The sequence below is a fragment of the Aedes albopictus genome, chromosome 2 (assembly GCF_035046485.1).
Source record: "Aedes albopictus strain Foshan chromosome 2, AalbF5, whole genome shotgun sequence".
Taxonomy (NCBI): domain Eukaryota; kingdom Metazoa; phylum Arthropoda; class Insecta; order Diptera; family Culicidae; genus Aedes; species Aedes albopictus.
The window spans coordinates 199,123,491-199,142,246 of record NC_085137.1 but is presented as its reverse complement, the minus strand read 5'-3'; the positions used below and the strand labels follow the sequence as shown (position 1 = coordinate 199,142,246).

The 18,756-nt window shown below is 38.5% G+C and overlaps 1 protein-coding gene across 1 annotated transcript; it reads left to right on the top strand.

Annotated features, from left to right (window-relative positions):
- The first annotated feature begins 1,012 nt into the window (after window positions 1-1,012).
- LOC109400358 (uncharacterized) lies at window positions 1,013-14,761 on the top strand. Its single transcript, XM_029869174.2, has 2 exons — window positions 1,013-1,468; window positions 11,676-14,761. Exons 1-2 carry the CDS (start codon window positions 1,457-1,459, stop codon window positions 13,581-13,583), a joined length of 1,920 nt encoding a protein of 639 aa, XP_029725034.2. The 5' UTR covers window positions 1,013-1,456; the 3' UTR covers window positions 13,584-14,761.
- Window positions 14,762-18,756: the final 3,995 nt, after the last annotated feature.

The following is an 18,756-nucleotide window of genomic DNA, read 5'->3' as shown; positions in this document are numbered from 1 at the left end:
AACCCGTCACCCTCAGCATGGTCATGCTGAATACCCGTGCGTTTACCGCCTCGGCTATATGGGCCCTTCTGGAGCCTTCAGGAGGTCAAATTGCGGTGCACGCGGCATCGATGCTGATGTTGGACGTTTTCGCATGAGTTATGTTTATGTATGACATATTTTGATCACATTTATGAGGCAAACTGCCTGAGATGAGTTACTCGAGACGTTTACTTTTTGATTCGCTTTTCAAAGAATTCATTTTATCAGAGATATCATGAATCGTATCTCTCAACAAGCTGAAATCAAATCATGTAACTGTATGTCTTGGATGTTGGATAGAAACCCACATAAAATGGTTCTCGAGAGCAATCAGACTGGTACAAGAAGACGTGGTGCGCTGCGAGCTTGGGTGGTCGATCGAGTGGAGGACTATTTGCGGCGTTGGAGACGCACAGCCATGGACCGAGTCGAATGGAGATGACTCTTACCCACAGAAGACGACACTCAGGCCTTAGTTTGTAAGGTGAATAACTATATGCCCTTACTAACACAGATTCTTTTGTTTTCATCAATCTCAGATGAGTTTAGTTATCACGAACTGTGAGTGCATATTACAATCCTACATAATCAGATCATTCGTCATCGTCATCAACATTTCTATATGGTATACTTGTATATTGTTTGAGATAATAGTCGGAAAAGACTATTCAGTTGCAATTGGTCTACGAGCTTCCTCTATACTTGAGCACATCATTAAGGTACCCTCTAAGCTTTTAAGACCATACACATCACGTGCCGGAATGAATGAGTGGCAAACTAAAGCGCAGCAACAAACTGTTGGTGCATCATAATCATCATCATCATAATAGTCATAATCGCAAACTGCATCGCTTTTAGTTTAGCTATGGTTTGGTTCGTTTGTTTGTTTACTTGTAGGTACTAGGTATAACGCGGGTCGAAAACAAAGTCGTCACGCGAAAGGCTCCTACCAGTTGCATCGGTTGGGGTGCTGTTGGGGCGCTGTTGGCTGGCTCGTCCAGCTGACTGTTATCCGCATGCCTATATTCATTTCGTTTCCTCGCGTGGTGCAGCCGGAAAACGAAACTATCGGTAGTTAGGCCAGAAGAAAAGCGAAAGTAAGCTCGCGAGGCGTCAAGGCTTAATTAGTGCTAAAATTAAAACCTTTTACCCGTCGATTTTCCGTGGCTTTTGTTTGCTGCTATCACCAACACCAACGCGCCAAAAAGGGTCCAAACTTACACCCACCAACACAGGGGGCGCGATCGTAGAAATGGGTTGATTCCTTGTTTCAATAGCGGCACCCCACCCAACTGAGGAGACCCCATGAGGCGCCATGGACAAAATTTCCACCCTCCATGCATAGATTGTTTAATTAATATATAAATAGATATGGGCCCAGTAAAAGTGCAACCAGTAAACTTTCTTCTCTCAAACCATCTATACGTGTATCGCAATGAAGTTTACGGTAAGCTGTGACTGCTGCTGGAAGATGCATTTCTGGGCGGTGAAGGAAATTTGTGTGAAAATTTGGCCATTTGAAATTCTGACAGTGCTAACAAAATCTGGAACTGAATATCATGGACAATTGGTGGCAAAGTGCAAACATATTGAGGACATTGGAACAATAATTTGGTGATATGGTGGGCTGGAAAAGCAGAACAATCTTTATAATGCTGTGGTGTAGTGAAATTGAGTAAAAAATGGACAAATTATCACGAAAATACGTAGGTTTCCCTATAAATGGACAATAAGGGTGTGATAAAAAAATATGAGTGCAATGATTGAACAAACATGTACGGACTAAACAAGCTCCAGGATTGTACAGAATTGTACAGATTCAACGAGTTCCAGGACTGAAATTCTCATAAAGGACGTAACAGAACGTTCCCGTTTGCAGCCGAGCTAGTGTGAACAACGATCTTCCAACGATCGATGAATGATTGATGAAATTCTCTCTGTGCGCGCATTGAAATCACTTGGGTGAAAATCCGTCGCATTAGGGTCTCTGAAGCAAACTGATGTTCTTCTTGAGCAGTGTAGTGCCATGCGTCTCCATTGATCGGATACTGTCATGAAAAGCTGGTGGAGTTCAATGTACATCAAGTGAAACAGTGCTGAAATCTATTGAAATCTCATAATTTTCAACTGAATAAGCAATCTTGTATACTGTATTTCAGCCATCTTTGGATTTGGAGGAGCTATACGGATGGGAAAAATGTTAAACTGATATGGCTTTCTCAGTCTATAAGAATTGAAATGGCTAGTTTAGCATAGTCCGACGTTTCGGTCCCGTGTATCGCTTTTCCAAGGGACAGCTAAAAATTATATGCAACATTACAACACAAACCTATGTAGACCATCTGCTACTCGGATATTCCCGAAGATCTGTGTCTATGGTTACTACTGTAAATTTCTAAGTGAACTCAATTCTGCATTTGTCTAGTGAATCAATTAGAAAACAATACATGATTTAAGACTTAAGTTTTTCTCCAGATTTTTTTGGATATTCATCTAGATCTACTTTCAAGAACTGTTCCAAAAGCTTCATCATTCATCATGATTAGTATCACCAGCATGGATTTTGGGTGTTACCAGAAATGTTATGCATACAGTGGGATGTAGTTTATTATCACGGCGAAGTTGATCAAGACCCACAATCATTAAACGATACGGGTGGTACAATTCTGTGACAAAGATATCAACAAATCACTTTTCCATGTTTTACGATAGTGACCCCAAACTTTTGGCCGATACATCATTTTGAGGGGTGACCCCAAACTTTTGGTCGATGACATGAACAAATAATTTACTTAATAACTTTTTTTCTAGATTTTTTAGCTAAGTTCTGTAAAAAGCAGTTGAAAGCTAATAGAAAATGGGTTATATTACCGCTCTCATCTTGAAATTTCGTCGACCCAATTTCCAGCGACACTGCCGTAAGTTTATATTCATTTTTTAGAAAATTTGTCAACTTTGGGTTAAGTTTACATACGAATTTTTTTTTAAAAGTTTTTTTAAATCATGTTCAATGTTTCTTTGACTTATTATCTTTTGAATGAGACCTAGGGTTTTGAAATCGGACGCAAATTGGCGAAGATATGGGCCTAAAAAATGGCATGTTTTTTAGGGGGTGACCCCAAACTTTTGATCGGGAGTGTACCATCACTTCGATGTTTAAAGTCGAATATCTTGCTCAAAACATATATATTGGCACTAAATTCATTTTTATAGCATGATCCTATTTGTTTTCTGAGATAAAAGGCGATGTACAAGAGCTTAACCTGAAAATCAAATCTATTACAATGCAATGATGAAGTTGTCTGCTCACTACTGCCAGAAATTAGCCGAATTCCATAAAAAGCTACTCCTGTAGTGGTAAGCTCTAAAAGTGTCCAAATCTATCGATTTTGATATAAAAATTGCTTGTACACCTTAGATAAGATATGTTTGCATCTATTCAGCGAAGGTTTATTTTCACTTCAAACAAATTACGATTTTTGCTCAGCTCAACGCGCTTGATAGAATATTTTTAGCTCACGCATCATTCAAAAAACATAAAACCTTGAAAATCAGGTGTCTTGAAACGCAGAATGGTAATAATTATACGTAAGATGTAGAATATCACTGAACCCTAGTGACATGCCTCTTGCAAAGTACTTGGATACGGGACTTTTTATGATTTCTCTATATTTCTGTTTGTAATATCGGGTACTCCACCAATAAAATAATCAATCCACTGCGTAGTTTATCCCTACCAATACAATTTTAATATTAAAGTTGGAATTTTGAGGTATGACGCTCTGATCCATAATATGGCAAAAATTGATCCATAATATGTGGGACTTTGAGGAGCTGATCCATAATAGGGCATTCGGTAAACAATGAAATATTTCTTTTTACGCAAAAACAACTTGCCATTACACTTCAAATGGTTCGGTAATCAAAAGTTCGAATCAAAACACAGCCAATAGTGCTTTCAAAGTCGTAGTTTTTGTTTTCCTCTATTTTTAATTGAATTTAGAAGGTCAAAAATGCAAAGTGATCCATGACTGTGTACCCACGGAATTTCTTTTTCTTGCCTTTCAACTACCAAAGAAGGAATTGTAGTTGTACCAAAAAAATTGACGATTTGAGTAAAAATCCGACTTAGATTTTATTCAGAAGGTGACTCCAAACTTTTGCACGATGAATTGTAAACCTAACTCGATCATTGAAATTATGTTTTGAATTTTAGGATTAAATGATAGATGAATGAGATATGATCGAAAAACATTTCATATTTTTGAGGGGGTAACCCCAAACTTTTGCACGGGAGTGTATGAAAGACATTATTTGACGAACTTTTGAAAAAATGACGTATCGTCTATTTGTTTTTTTTTATTCAGTCCTAATAATAAAAGTAAAGTTTTAAAAAAAAATCTCTTTAGGAGGATAGGGACTAAAATTTCCGCTTGTTCAGGAAAGAAGGGGGCAAACATCATGGGTTTTCCGTCCACGTGGTAAGGAAGTGGAACCATCTCGGCAGGGGTCCTATTTTGGGCACTTTTCTGCTGTAACTCAGCCAATTCTGAACCAATTGACACAATTTTTGGAACGCGATGAGATACGTACAGTATCTAGCCGTGTACAAAATTTCAAGTCAATTGGTTTGAAATTGATTGAGTTATAGCGAAGAGTGCCCAAAATACCGGCTGCTGCACAAGTGGTTCGCTACCCTATATAGCACCAATTGCCATCCAAAACATGTTTTAATATTAATACTAAACCGCATGGTAATCTTTGTTTCGTACGTGATCCAAACAAAGTGTTTAAAAGTTATCGAAATAAATCGATAAAGACATATTAAGTGGCAGTATTTTCTATATAAGTTCCGACAAAATCCTTGAAAAGTAATTAATGACAACGTTTATGAAATTCCAGAAATTTGTCGCCATGTTTGAAATTTGTTTAGCCATGGGGTGTTTCCCAAAACCAGTTGAACTAAATCCTAAAACATTCCCCACCAAACTAAAAGAAAACGACCATGTTTCTGACAATTTGAATGTTCATGACCCAACATGACCGCTCATGATGCAAAGAACAAAACTACCGAAAATAATAAACATAAAATTCCTAAAACTAGGAGGTTTGGCAAAAATACAATACTTCTTAAATGATCCAGCGGGTGCGCCATTGTTATAAATACAACACCCCCAGAAAATCTTCGCTCCCGTAAACAACATGAGCGCGGTGGATTCTGAGTCCTTTTCTTTTATTATTAACCCTAAAAGGGATACCTGGCGTCCATTGGACCCCAGGCGCCTTTTAGAGCTCGTCTTTGATGGAACACACTCAGCGAGGTGACGAAACTGAGGCCATGAAGGTATCCCTTTTAGGGTTTATCACTTATCCAAATTTACATACAGCTCTTTTGTCTAGTAGGGCACTGCGTGAGCGATTCCAATTGGTAGCTGCCTATTTACTTTTGTACAACGCCTAAATGTATTCTATTATTCTACTATATCCACCAGGGTGCGAGGCCGCCATTTTTAAGAATCCAACATCTTGTATGTAAACATTTGTGTATCCACAAAGGATTCCATTGTGGATACACGATAGATGTTGGCTCCTGTCAGATGCATTAGGTGGGGTTAGGGTTGCCACATACACTGTGGTGCATAATTGATCGGACAAACGCCGATTTTCATACAAAATGGCCAAGTTTGAGATGCTGTAACTATGGTTTGCTTTGATGGATTGAGCTCAATTTTTGACACGGAACTACAAATATGCTGAATTTTGTGTATACAAAGTATAAAATGTTTTCGTTCACAGGTCTGAGCGTGGCAAGGCGTTGAAAAAATTGCAAAAGTGATCGGACAGCGGCACGCGTGTAAATCAAAGGTCCTGATTTACGCTGTCCGATCACTTTTGCAATATTTTCAACGCCTTGCCACGCCCAGACCTGTGAACGAAAACATTTTATACTTTGTATACACAAAATTCAGCATATTTGTAGTTCCGTGTCAAAAATTGAGCTCAATCCAACAAAGCAAACCATAGTTACAGCATCTTAAACTTGGCCATTTTGTATGAAAATCGGCGTTTGTCCGATCAATTATGCACCACAGTGTACGTGACTATATCAAACTGGTTGCCTTTCGCGCTGCTTTCACTTTCTACCCTATGCACATTGGTCGGGCTCCATACAAAGGGGCGGCCAAAACTCCCAAAAAACGGAATTGATATTTTTAAACTTTTTTTCGCCTTATAACAAAGATAATGTATTGTAGTTTTATGATTCTTAATTAAAAGCATACCAGCTTTTGTATTTCTATGACATTTTCACTGCCAAAGTGGCCTAAGTCATAAAATTGAAAAATGAATTATTCGAAAAAAGAGAAATAATAATATTTTAAGAATGGAATATATGTTTTATGTTATCCAGCATATGAAAGCTCGTTATTGGGCTGTTTGAATGCACGTATGGTGCAAAATTAATATGTCACAAAACTTTTCAATTTTTCATATATTGTACCTTAGAAATTTTTATAATTTTCAAGTTAAAAAACGGTTCGTGTCGTCACGTGTCGCCGCAATTTCGAATAGTACATCTTAAACATCATGCTTAGGGCTGCATGAAAACGTTTAAACTTTTTGCAGAAATTTGCAGTTTTTCAAATTAGAGCTATTTAAAAAAGTCATGTTTTTTCATATGTTTTACGTCATTTTTCCATTTTTGACTGAAATAAAATTTATCTTCCCACATTTTTTACACGTTTTGAACAAACTTGATTGGATTTGAGCGAAAGATGATCATTTAATTAAATTCAAATCGATTTTCTAACGAAAAACGCAAAAAAATGTGGGGTTTGCTGGTTTTCACCGTTTTTGAAATTATTGAAGTTACGTAATTTTTGAATACCCCTTTTTAAACACTAAAAATACTATATAACATATCTAGACAACCTATAACTTCGATTAAACACATAAAAAGAGTTTTGGCCGAACTTTATCTTTTTCCGACCATTGTGCTATGATGGTAAAATGATGAGCACGAGGATGTTGATGCATGGCTACTGCCGTTCGCCGATGTCCAAGTATCCGGGTCCATTTGGGCCAAGGGCTCAGAAGAGGGTCAGTGTCAGCTACTCTGGGGGAGGAGAGCAACTGACGAAAATGCCGGGGCTGGAATCGAACCCATGACCAACTGCTTATGAAGCAAACGTGTGACCACTTTCGCCACGGGCCCCGGTTCAAGTCCAGACCTTTCTGGTAGAAAATTTGGCTGCATTCCTTAAAATAATTATGACTACAGTTTTACAAAAAATCATTTCCCCCCAATATGGCAGTTTTTTATTTAAATTTTATTTTTGTATTTTTTATATATCTCTAATTTTGAATAAGCCTTTCTCATGCCCAATGAGAACAGTTTGCATCAACAGTTGGCCAGCACAGTTGAATTTACCCTTACTTTCACAGCTTTCACAGAATGGTGGCCCAAGCAAAAAAAAAAACATTGAAAATTTTCAAAAAATATATTTTAGAAACGGTTTTTGAATGATGAGCAGTCTTTGGTAATATTCCAGAAAATTCATAAGACTATATCGAAAACGTATAGGGGAGACTGTGGAGATTTGATCCCTGGGGAGACTTGTTCCCCGAAATCAAAACCAATTTTCTTCTAGCTTTTTTTTTCAAAAGTACTTTTAGTCAAAAAACTATATTTATGCAATTCAGTATCATAATTTCTATTTTACTTAACTCATTTTGGTATCATAATGGCCAACTTTTCCGAACTGGTTCATAATGCAACTGAAATGAGTTGCATAATGAAAAATAGTTGCATTATGGAAAAATCATTGCATAAAATTTTGTATGGAACTCGTTGCAAAACTTGATTTTTTCAGCACTCTTCGTATTTATCCAACTCGGCAAGCCTCGTTGGATAAATGTACGACTCGTGCTGAAAAAATCAACTTTTTGCAACTCGTTACATAAATAACTATTAAGGTACACGTGATTTCGTTTATGCATTACAATATTGTATAACGATTGGTTGGTTTTCAGTCCTTCAGAAATCTTTTAGGTGATTCCGAAAAATCTTAATCTGTTTGTAAAATTCGAACCAAATCGTGTCAAAATTTCACAGAACATAGTTTAAACAAAATACTATTAAAAATGTTTATCAAAGAAAATTGGTAACAAAATATTTTAATTAATGCAGCTAAGTGTACTCAACAGTGACATGAGGAGACTTGTCTCTCGAGGATTACAATCACATAATATGTACGAAAAAAATCATTTCGAAAGCTCTACTTGCTTGGAATTCAATTATATTCAATAATAAAACGCGTCAGAAAAGTCATTTATTTAAAAACGTGTATTTTAACTTAAGGCGAAACTGGAAGCATTTACTCTTTTTTTGGTTTTATATTTTTATAAAATAAAGAAGCAATATTTTCAAAGTCGGTTTTCGTACACATGGATCAAGGTATCTTCTGATTTTTTTTTGTGTGGTGGAAAAAGTTTTCCATTTTTGCAAAAACCATTTTTTGTGAAATTTTATTCAAAAATGGTTTCTGCGAAAACGTAAAACATTTTCCACGATGAAAAAAAATCAGGAGATACCTTGATCCATGTGTACGAAAACCGATTTTGAAAATATTGCTTCGTTGTTTTATAAAAAATCAAAAACCAAAAAGTGAGGAAATGGATCCAGTTTAAAGCTTATTCTACACTTGCGTCAGATAATTATTATTTTAGTACACACCATGAAGAGAACGATCAAGTCTCCCTATTTTCAAAATACAGCATATTTATTTTTACAAGTGTAATATTTTACAATTTGAAATACACTATAATAATCAAAAATACAAGGAAACTTGAACGAAAAATTACACTAGTTTACAGAATAAAACGAAAGTCGTGAACTTCTGTCAACGACCAAAATTTTTGAAGCACAATTTAGTACTGATTTCGAAACCGTGCTTCAAAAATTTTTAAGTAGAGCACTTTTTGAGTTTTATCTCAATATCGAGTTTTACAACTTTTAAAAATGTGGGATTTACTAAAATTCAAATATCTTGCGTTTTGTTCAACCAATTTCAAATCTTTTTCCATAAATTAAAAGCTGAATACAATACCATTTGATCATCTGAATGCAGGTTTTGCGTCAGATTGATGAAATTCAAGATATTGGCGAGTTTAAGGGACGATCTCCTTAAAGTTTAGCCAAATTTCCAAAAATATATGTATTTTTTTCAATAAGAAAAAAACAATCTAAAAATTCTTTCTCAACGTTTATTTGACATACCATATGTAGGCGAGTTACAGTAAAAAATTCAGCTCAATCGTAGCATTGACTACGGAGAATAAGATGTGTGTAGTGAGCGACGTTGCTTAAAAATAGAACAAAAATCGTTTTCAAATCATCAACCTTGTATGGAAAGTCGAAAAAATTTCCGCTCTACTGTAATTTTTTTCCTTCGCGTTTTCGAACTCAGGGCATGATTCTACACCAAAAATGATCATCAGCTTACCGAGTTCAAAAATGCTGTAAACTAGTGTTAATATCACGCCTCTGAATCTATTCTCCCTTCAAATGAGTCATGTGCTTAAAAGGGGATCACCCATTTTTGTAAAATACATCATAATACATACGTCGAGAAAAACTCAGAAAACTTTAAAAATAATTTAAATCTTTCTGTTGTGTATAAACTTACAATTTTTGCCTGCCATTCTGTGCGAAAATCGGATCTTGTTTTGTGTTACTGGTAAATTAAGAGAAAGGGTTCTAGTCTACCCAGTTTTCTCTACACTGTAAAAAAATCTGTTTTTATTTTATTTGAAAAATAAAACTTAAAAGTTATCTAAAAAATAAGATATTTTTGTTTTTATTCATATTTTGATATGTTATATCGAACATACAGAAAGTGGCCAAAATGTTTGGGATAGGCAATTTTTTTTTCTCTCACAAAAAAGTTCAACATGCTGTAACTTTTCATAGAGTGCATCAAAACATCTTAATTCTGAGTTCAATTCTTCAAGGCAAACCATAGTTACACCATCTGAAACTTGGCCATTTTGTATGAAATTCGGCGTTTGTCTGATCACGTCTAAACGAAAAACGAAAAATACAGCATAAATTCGTATCATTTTGGACTCCGTTCTGAATCGTTTCGCATTATATAAACAATTTCGCATATCGTTTAATTTCGTATCACTTTGAAAACAAAACATCTCCTACTCTTGGGGTCTGGGACCAATTTTGGGCAGTTGTTGCTATAACTCAGTCAATTTCAATCCGATTGACTTATAGATAGATACTGTACGTATCTGACCGTGTTCCAAAAATCAAATCAATCGGTTAAAAATTGACTGAGTTATAGTAGCAAGTGTCCAAAATCGGTCCACCTATCCAAATGGTCCCAGACCCTACGCATTCCATATGAACGCCTTGCTTATGAGCCTGACTCCTAACCGATAGGTGGTGGGTCATCGTTGGTGCTACGCAGCCTGAGATCTGCTGATAGAGGGACATCAATAGCAGTTGATACCCAGTTCATCATGACCATCATATCAACGTCTTCGACGGTCTTCGATAGGGCTCGAGGGTCCATTTATTCACCTCCGTAGACGAGACCTGGTGGTGGGCGTTAAGGTCTCCATTCGAGGAACATTTTTGGTTCAGGGCTCCTGTCTAGGATATTGGCTAGTCGCTACTCGATTGCCCAAATTGGGCAAGGAACCGCCAGGAAGGTAGCCACTAACGACAGTCATTTTCAGTTTCATTGCTGTCATGACCGATTTCGTAGAAAGACACAGTCTGATGGATGCCGATGGTGACCGAATGACGGATGTTGCCGCTGGTTTTCGTTGTCCAGGCGTATCTGTCGCCCAGCAATCGATAAGCACCATCGTTAATTCCGACCTGAAAGGTTTCAGTGCACAGCAAGGAACGTACCGTCTGGACCAGATGACCCAGGATGCCCAGACAGTTCTCCTCCAAAAGTATTGTTCGAATGGCGCATGCGGTGGGAACGTCCTTTTTTTGTGAATGGCATCTTTAACTTTCCTCAGCGTAAGAGTTGTAACATTTCGATCCCTTGCTGCACTGTCACAGTCGTTACCACCATTACCTTGGACTATCCTGCTTACGATCTCCACTCCAGGTGCTTACCTGGGTTCTGCTTCTGCCCTCCGATCACCTCGCGTCAGTTTGTCGAAAGTCTACCTCCTTATCCCTCCTAATTTCAGCGATACAAGTATATGCGGAATGACCATATTTTTGGAAGGCATCGAAATCAGTGAATCATAAGTCGTTCTCGTCCGTCAGCTGGTGGCCGTTGTTTCCAGTTGTTATTCTAAATTCCTTCATTTGTATGGCATACCTGAGCCTTTAAATTTTTTATGATGATCTTGGCACCATAACTTGGGCAGCGATTGCTCTCGCTAAAGAGCAGGGCGTAGAATGCGTCTTTTCATTATCCTCCATTTGAAAATCTTAAGATTTTTTTATATTGTAGGTTTCGACGACATTTCACGCTCTTAATATAATAATAATATGAGCGTGATAGTCATTCGATTTGGAAAGTTTTTCCCAATAAATGATTCAGCGTGGCTTCTTATGAATATTTTTAAAAGTAAATCAAATTATTATAACTTGTTATTTGTTACCGATTTCTCTACAGATACTAGCTGCCTCTCTGGTCGTTGTTTGCACGGCGACACTTGTGTTCGGATCACATTCGGCTGGTCATGCTGGTAAAGACGGCCAACTCGAACAGACACCAGCCGAAGACCGGCAGTGGAAAGTAGAGAAGCGTCACACCGGAAAGAAGATTCACATTTTTCTCGGAAAAGGGTCAGGAAAGAGTAAAAAGTCCAGTAAGAAGCATGCCGACAGCGATGGAGCAGAAACGCAAACGCGCAAAACACCCGAGTTGACGACCCGATCGGACAAGGCCGAAGATTTGGCAGCATCAGCTACATCCGACGCGCCAGACGCTGCCGTTGGCGAGAGCCAACACTACGAGGTCCCTGAGCACCAAATCGTGAAGGAGAAGATTAAGATCAAGCACCATCACCACCATCACCATCACAATCACGTAAAGACGGTAGTCAAGAAGGAGCCCTATCCAGTGGAAAAGGTGGTTCAGGTGCCGGTCGAAAAAATCGTTCACGTACCCAAACCGTACCCAGTGGAAAAAATCGTAGAAAAGGTTGTTCACGTTCCGGTTGAGAAGATTGTACACGTACCCAAGCCCTATCCAGTTGAAAAGATCGTTGAAAAAGTAGTCCACGTGCCCAAACCATATCCAGTAGAGAAGATCGTTGAAAAGCCCGTACACATCGCGAAACCTTACCCAGTCGAAGTGAAGGTTCCGTACCCAGTTGAAAAGATCGTTCATGTCGACAAACCCTATCCAGTCGAAAAGATCGTCGAGAAAGTGGTGCACGTTCCTAAGCCGTACCCAGTATACAAACAGGTCCCAGTTCCATACGAGGTGAAGGTACCATATGAAGTACCCAAACCGGTTCCCTACCCCGTCGAAAAAAAGGTCCCATACCCAGTGGAAGTGAAAGTACCAGTTGAAGTCGAAAGAAAGGTGCCTATCCCAGTGAAGGTGGAAGTCGAGAAAAAGGTTCCTGTCCCTGTTAAAGTCTACGTACCGTTTGAAAAGAAGGTTCCATATCCAGTTCCAGTGAAGTCCCAGTTCCCATTCGATAAGGACATCGGATATGCCTCTACCAAACTGCATCCATTCGAATCCCAACAACATGAAGTGAAGCATTACGGCGACGAATACTCTAACGGTGAAGAAGGGTATAGAAGAACTACCAAGACGACTTACAAGAAGAAGTCCAAGAAAAACAAGAAAACTGAGGACTACCATCAGCAACAGCAAAACCAGCAATACTCTGCACCAGTGACTGAAGATAACAATGAAAATCACTCTGGACTGTCCAGCTCTTATGCTAATAGCGCAAGCTCGGAAAACTCTCAGCTACATCAGAACGGTGCTCACTATTCGCACACCACGATCTTCACTCATCCGCCATCGCCTGCCCATACCAGTTCACAACAACAACAGCAGCAACAGCAGCAACAACAACAACAACACCAACAACAACAGCAACAACAACAGCAACATTACCAACAACAGCAACAATACCATCAACAGCAACAATACAACAGCCAAGACCAACAACAATACAACAGTCAAGAAAGTACCAACTACTTCAACCAACAACTTCTTCAATACAGTCAACAACCCAAATACGGACCATCGACATTCCCACAGCAACACGACTATCAATCGCAGTCATCTAGCCAGGAAAATCACTATCACCACACCGATCATTACGGATCGGGTACCACCCAGCAGGAGGTGATCGTGACTCCACCGGCAACGACTGGTCAACTCACTTTCGACATGTCGCATCAAGGTATGCCACAAGCCTTCGCCCTCACTGCACCGTCCAATCCGGGCACCACGTTGCAGCTGGAATCCCAACCCCAGCCATTCCAGCTTGTCCAATTATCACCCTTCCAGTTCCAAACCCCCACCGGCTTTTCCCTGCCTACGGCCAGGTAAAATCTAGCCAAAGCAACGTGGTATAGAATGTTTCGCGAAGAAAAAAAGACTGCAAATCAACCCCCATGTCCCCATGCACTGTTACCAATTCGGAAGGAATCCCTCCGATGTCATGAACTATTTATAGGCATTACCTGGGGCTCTAGCTGCCCTAGGAATGTATTTTGTAAAACTTAAGCTCCGCCTATGATGTCTATTTTTGTAAAATAGTATTGTTGTTGAACCGTTCTCTAGTGTCCTAGTGGTTAAGCGTTTCGGCCGGGTCAGCAGAAATTTGGGATCATAGGTCACATACATTCCTGATCAAACGATGATCGCCTGAGCGATGCATAACTCGCTGATCTTGCGCTGATTTTATTATTGATAAAAAAAACATACCAAAGCTCATTATCAATGTAAACGTGATATTAAGATAATTTTCTTTTCTCGGCTGGCTTATTTTCCTGCTACAAAATTCGAAGCATATAGTCAAACAAAAGATTTAAAACATTAAGGACTAAGGATCCATCATTTTTCAGAAATACAAGAGTAGTGATTTCATACCATTATGATAAAACAATCTACTGGAAAATGTGTTCATCCAAACGCAGTGAACAAAATTTCACTAATAGAATTTAATTTTTAAACTGAAAACTGCTTCTGTAATTTTGATGATGATGTCTTAGATGATCCTTCCACTTTAATGTAATAAATCTACACACATTGCAATTCCATATAACATCTTTGGAAATATTTGTCCCATGCTTAAGACTAAACGTAATGTTCTCTGGTATGGTATTTCCAATGTTTAAACAAAAAATTTAGTATATGAAATTGAGTTGAACTGTATATTTCTACTTATACCTTGTGAATAAAAAATTAACGGTGACACGCCTCACTTTTATTCGCAAATTTAGAATTCCAAAAGTTGACTACAAATGAAAAACACCGACTTCGGTCACTTCCATAATACAGAGACTATCACTTTACTGTCATAAGCGTAGGACAAGTCTACCAATATGTATAACACAAAGCATTTTCGGAAGCTTGAAGGTCTGGGGAAAATATTGCCTTGAAAAGAAAACTTACAAATAGCGAATTCTTGTGTAAATATTATACTTCCTTCTATTGAAGAAACTGTTTGTGGTAAGGCAGATTGATTGCTAATAGTTGCAAATACATACGAAAATCGAAAGAAATGGATCACTTGTTTTATTTTTCCATTTACTAAAGTTTCACGAGAGCGTTTTCTGTGGCAATATGCATAAACTTGGAAAGAAAGCCTACATAAGTACACTGAATTTTTCTTGAAGCTTAACGGTATACGAAGTAAAAAACGGAAGTTCAGGTAAGTTTGGTGATGGGATAATACAATCAGAGCTGCAGCGTGGTCCCACGATGCCCTTGGCAAGCATCCAGATTGGCACCCAACGACAACTGGATATCGTTAATTTGCAAAAGTTTGTAGGGTTCTCTTGCATGTGACTCCCAATTTCATCCTATAAAAACCAAACGGTTGAATCGCTTTTTATTTAGTTTCTAATTTTTGTACTTTTTGTTAGAAGTGAGCAATGAGCATGCATGAATACAAAAAGAACGGAATCAATCGGTGCTGTAATCGTTTGTAACCCTGTAGCCCGCTTGAAACATGCCCTAGTTAATATGTTTTCCAAGTTATTTTAACAGTTGGATTTTGGAATTTCGAAGAAACAAATTCCTCCCGATTTTTTTTTTATTTTTTCAGTGTTTTCCATTCGTATTTTTCTTTGGAAATTGTAATAGAAGTTGTTCAAGAATTTTCTAAAATTTATTTCTCTACAAGTATAAGTACGAACACATTCTGCATGTCAAGAATAACACTAAGACTACACTCTTAGAAAAAATCATGTAAATTTAAGTTCACTTGGATGTAAAAGGAGCGGCCCAATTGACACAAATTTACGTCTTCTATCACAAAAATAAAGTCGAGCTAGCAATCGCTAGAGCCGAAGCGAGAGATATAACATGTGTAAGTAAAACAATGAACTGGATTCGAACTCTGGTCCGTTGATTGAGAGGAACGTACTATACCTCTCGGCTGTATCACCGAGTTATGAGTAGGCTGACCATACGTCCAGTATTCAACGGGACAGTACCGTTTTTATGACCTTTTAGGGTTGTCCCGTCTTATAGAGGAAAAATGTCAAAATGTCCCGTATTTTTCGAAAAACGAGCATCTTAGTGTTAACAGAAAAAAGGTTAAGTTTGACTTATTGAGATAATGTTTCGACATATATTCCTGTCATTACTCTTTCAATGAAACAGATATTTCTTGATTAACAAGTACAGGTTCATCCTGTTAAAATTTCGAGTTAAATATTAATGATTTGAAGTATCAGTAATATTTCCTAAGAGCTTACTGAAATTCACAGTTCAATAGGTTTTTCGTGCTTTTATTCAAATTCTCATCAAGTTTAAAATGTGGTTTGTGAAGTGTTAAACTATAATTTTGTATTACATTAGAATATACCCTTTAGATTATTCAGAAATTCTACAGGAATTTACTAGAATAAAATGTTTTAATTGAAATTATCAAGTTTTGCAGAAAGGAGTTAAAAAACACAATCATTCCAATAATGTGATTTATCGGAAGCTTTGATGACCCAACACTTTTTACATGATTAGAGATTTCAGTTTTAAAATACGAAAAATGAAAATATTTGTTGAAAAAATCTCATACATGTCTAGTAAAATAGTTGCCCATAAATATAAAAAATAGATCAAACTACGACTATCATAAAATAATTACCTACATTCGAAAATAAACACACATATATTTGAGAATTTTTCAGTCATTCTTCAAATGCTAAAAAAAAAGTGAAACAATTAAATATTATAACAAAGCCGCTGGAGCAGATCAACTACCAGCTTCTAAAATACGGTGGAGAAGCACTGGTGAGAGCACTACAATAATGGATCATTACTGAGATTTGGGAGTATTACCGAACGAACTGATATAAGGTATCATATGTCCCATTTACAAAAGGGCGACAAGTTGGATTGCGGAAACTATCGCGCGATAACACTACTGAGCGCTGCCTACAAGATACTCTTTCAAATTTTATGCCGCTGTCTATCACCGATTGCAAGAGAGTGTTCGTATGGGGTAATATCAGGTTAGGTTCATGGGTGAACGCACTACAACGGACCAGATGTTCACCATCAGCCAGGTGTTGCAGAAATGCCGCGAACACAACGTGCCCACACATCAATTATTCATCGATTTTAAATCGGTGTAATGACATGATCGATCCCGATAAGCTATGGTAGATTATGCACGAATACAGATTCCCGGATAAACTGACACTATTGATTGGTGAAGACGGATCTAGTAATGTGCGTCGTGGTAGTATCAGGGACACCTCTCGAGTTCCTTCGAATCTCGTAGAGGGTTACGGCAATAAGGTGATGGTCTTTCGTACTTGATGTTTATCATGGCTTTAGGAGGTGTAATAAGGAGTGCGGAGTAAATAAGGTACGATTTTCAAGATGAAGACAGCTCAAAATCTTGGTTTCACCGATGATATTGATGTTATAGCTCGCAAATTTGAGAGGATGGCGGAAACGTACATTCGACTAAAGAATAAAGCCAAGCGAATCGGGTTGGTCATTAATGTTTCGAAGACGAAGTACATACAGGGCTCTATAGAGGACTTAATGCTCCCATAACTCCGAATCTCCATTGACGGTGATTAAATCGTGGTTGAGGATTCCGTGTACCTGTGCTCACTGGTGACCGCCGACAATGATACCAGCTGAGAAATTCAGAGACGCATTGCGTGGCAGGAAATCGAGCTTTACTTTGGACTCTGCAGAACTCTACGATTTACGATCCATCAAAGTCCGCGGGCACACTAAGTTAACCATTTTCAAAACACTAACTCGGCCGCTAGTCCTTTATGGGCACGAAGCATTGACATACGTGCAGAGGACCAACGCGCCCTTGGAGTTTTCGAACGGAAGGTGTTGAGAGAACTAACCATCGTCCACAACGCGAAAATCGGGAGGCTACGGTGGGTGGGTTGCATCATCAGGATTTCTGATAGCAACCCGATTAAAATAGTTCTCGAGAGCCATCCGACCGGTACAAGAAGACGTGGAGCGCAGCGAGCTAGGTGGGTCGACCAAGTGGAGGACGATCTGCGGACCCTACGCAGAGTGCGGAACTGGAGACATGCAGCCATGGACCGAGTCGAATGGAGACGACTCCTACGTACAGCAGAGGACACGTCTCTTAGAACGGTGCGTTAATAGTAGTTTACGCAACAAGGTGCAGAATGACGATTTTTACAGCACGAGTCGTACATTTATCCAACGAGGCTTGCCGAGTTGGATAATTACGACGAGTGCTAGAAAAATCGAGTTCTGCACCGAGTTGCGTACAACGTTTTTTGCAATTTCATAAATTACCCTTGAGGATAGTTTTTAACAAAACTTTTTCATCAAACTGCACACTGATGTTCATAGCCATGTTTAAGAAAATCTGATCATAACAGGTTATACTGTGCAGTTGTCACAATTTTCCATAACTGCGTCCAGAAAGCATCAAGAAGTTGACCAAAACTGAAAACAGTGCTATAATGGTTCATTACGCAACGCAAATCAGTGCTGTAATGAGCCATTACAGCACTGTTAATTTGGTGTGGGAAAGTAGGCCTTTTCCTGTCAGATTTGTGTGAGGTAAAATAGCCTATTACGATGAGAAATTGCAAAAAAATAGTTCCATCGTACTCTCAATATAATTTCCGTTGAAAGGTCCCATTTTTGCCTTTCTCGTACACACCAAGGTGTACCGAAAGGCTATATGTTCACTCCAAAATCGAAAATTTGATAGAGCCCCCGGAGGGGTCAAGTGTTATATACCAATCGACTCAGCTCGACGAATTGAGGTGATGTCTGTGTGTGTGTATGTGTGTGTGTGTGTGTATGTGTGTGTGTGTATGTGTGTGTACAAAAAAACTCACATCACTTTTTGGCAGTAAACCTCATCCGATTTCAATGACCGATGGTTCATTCGACGCGGAATCTGGTCCCATTGTTTCCTATTGAAAATGGTTCGGATCGGTTCAGCCGTTCCGGAGATATGGCCATTTAGATGTTCCGGAACGGTACCCCAGGAAGGGACCAGATATGAAAATGCATCAAACCTATGCAT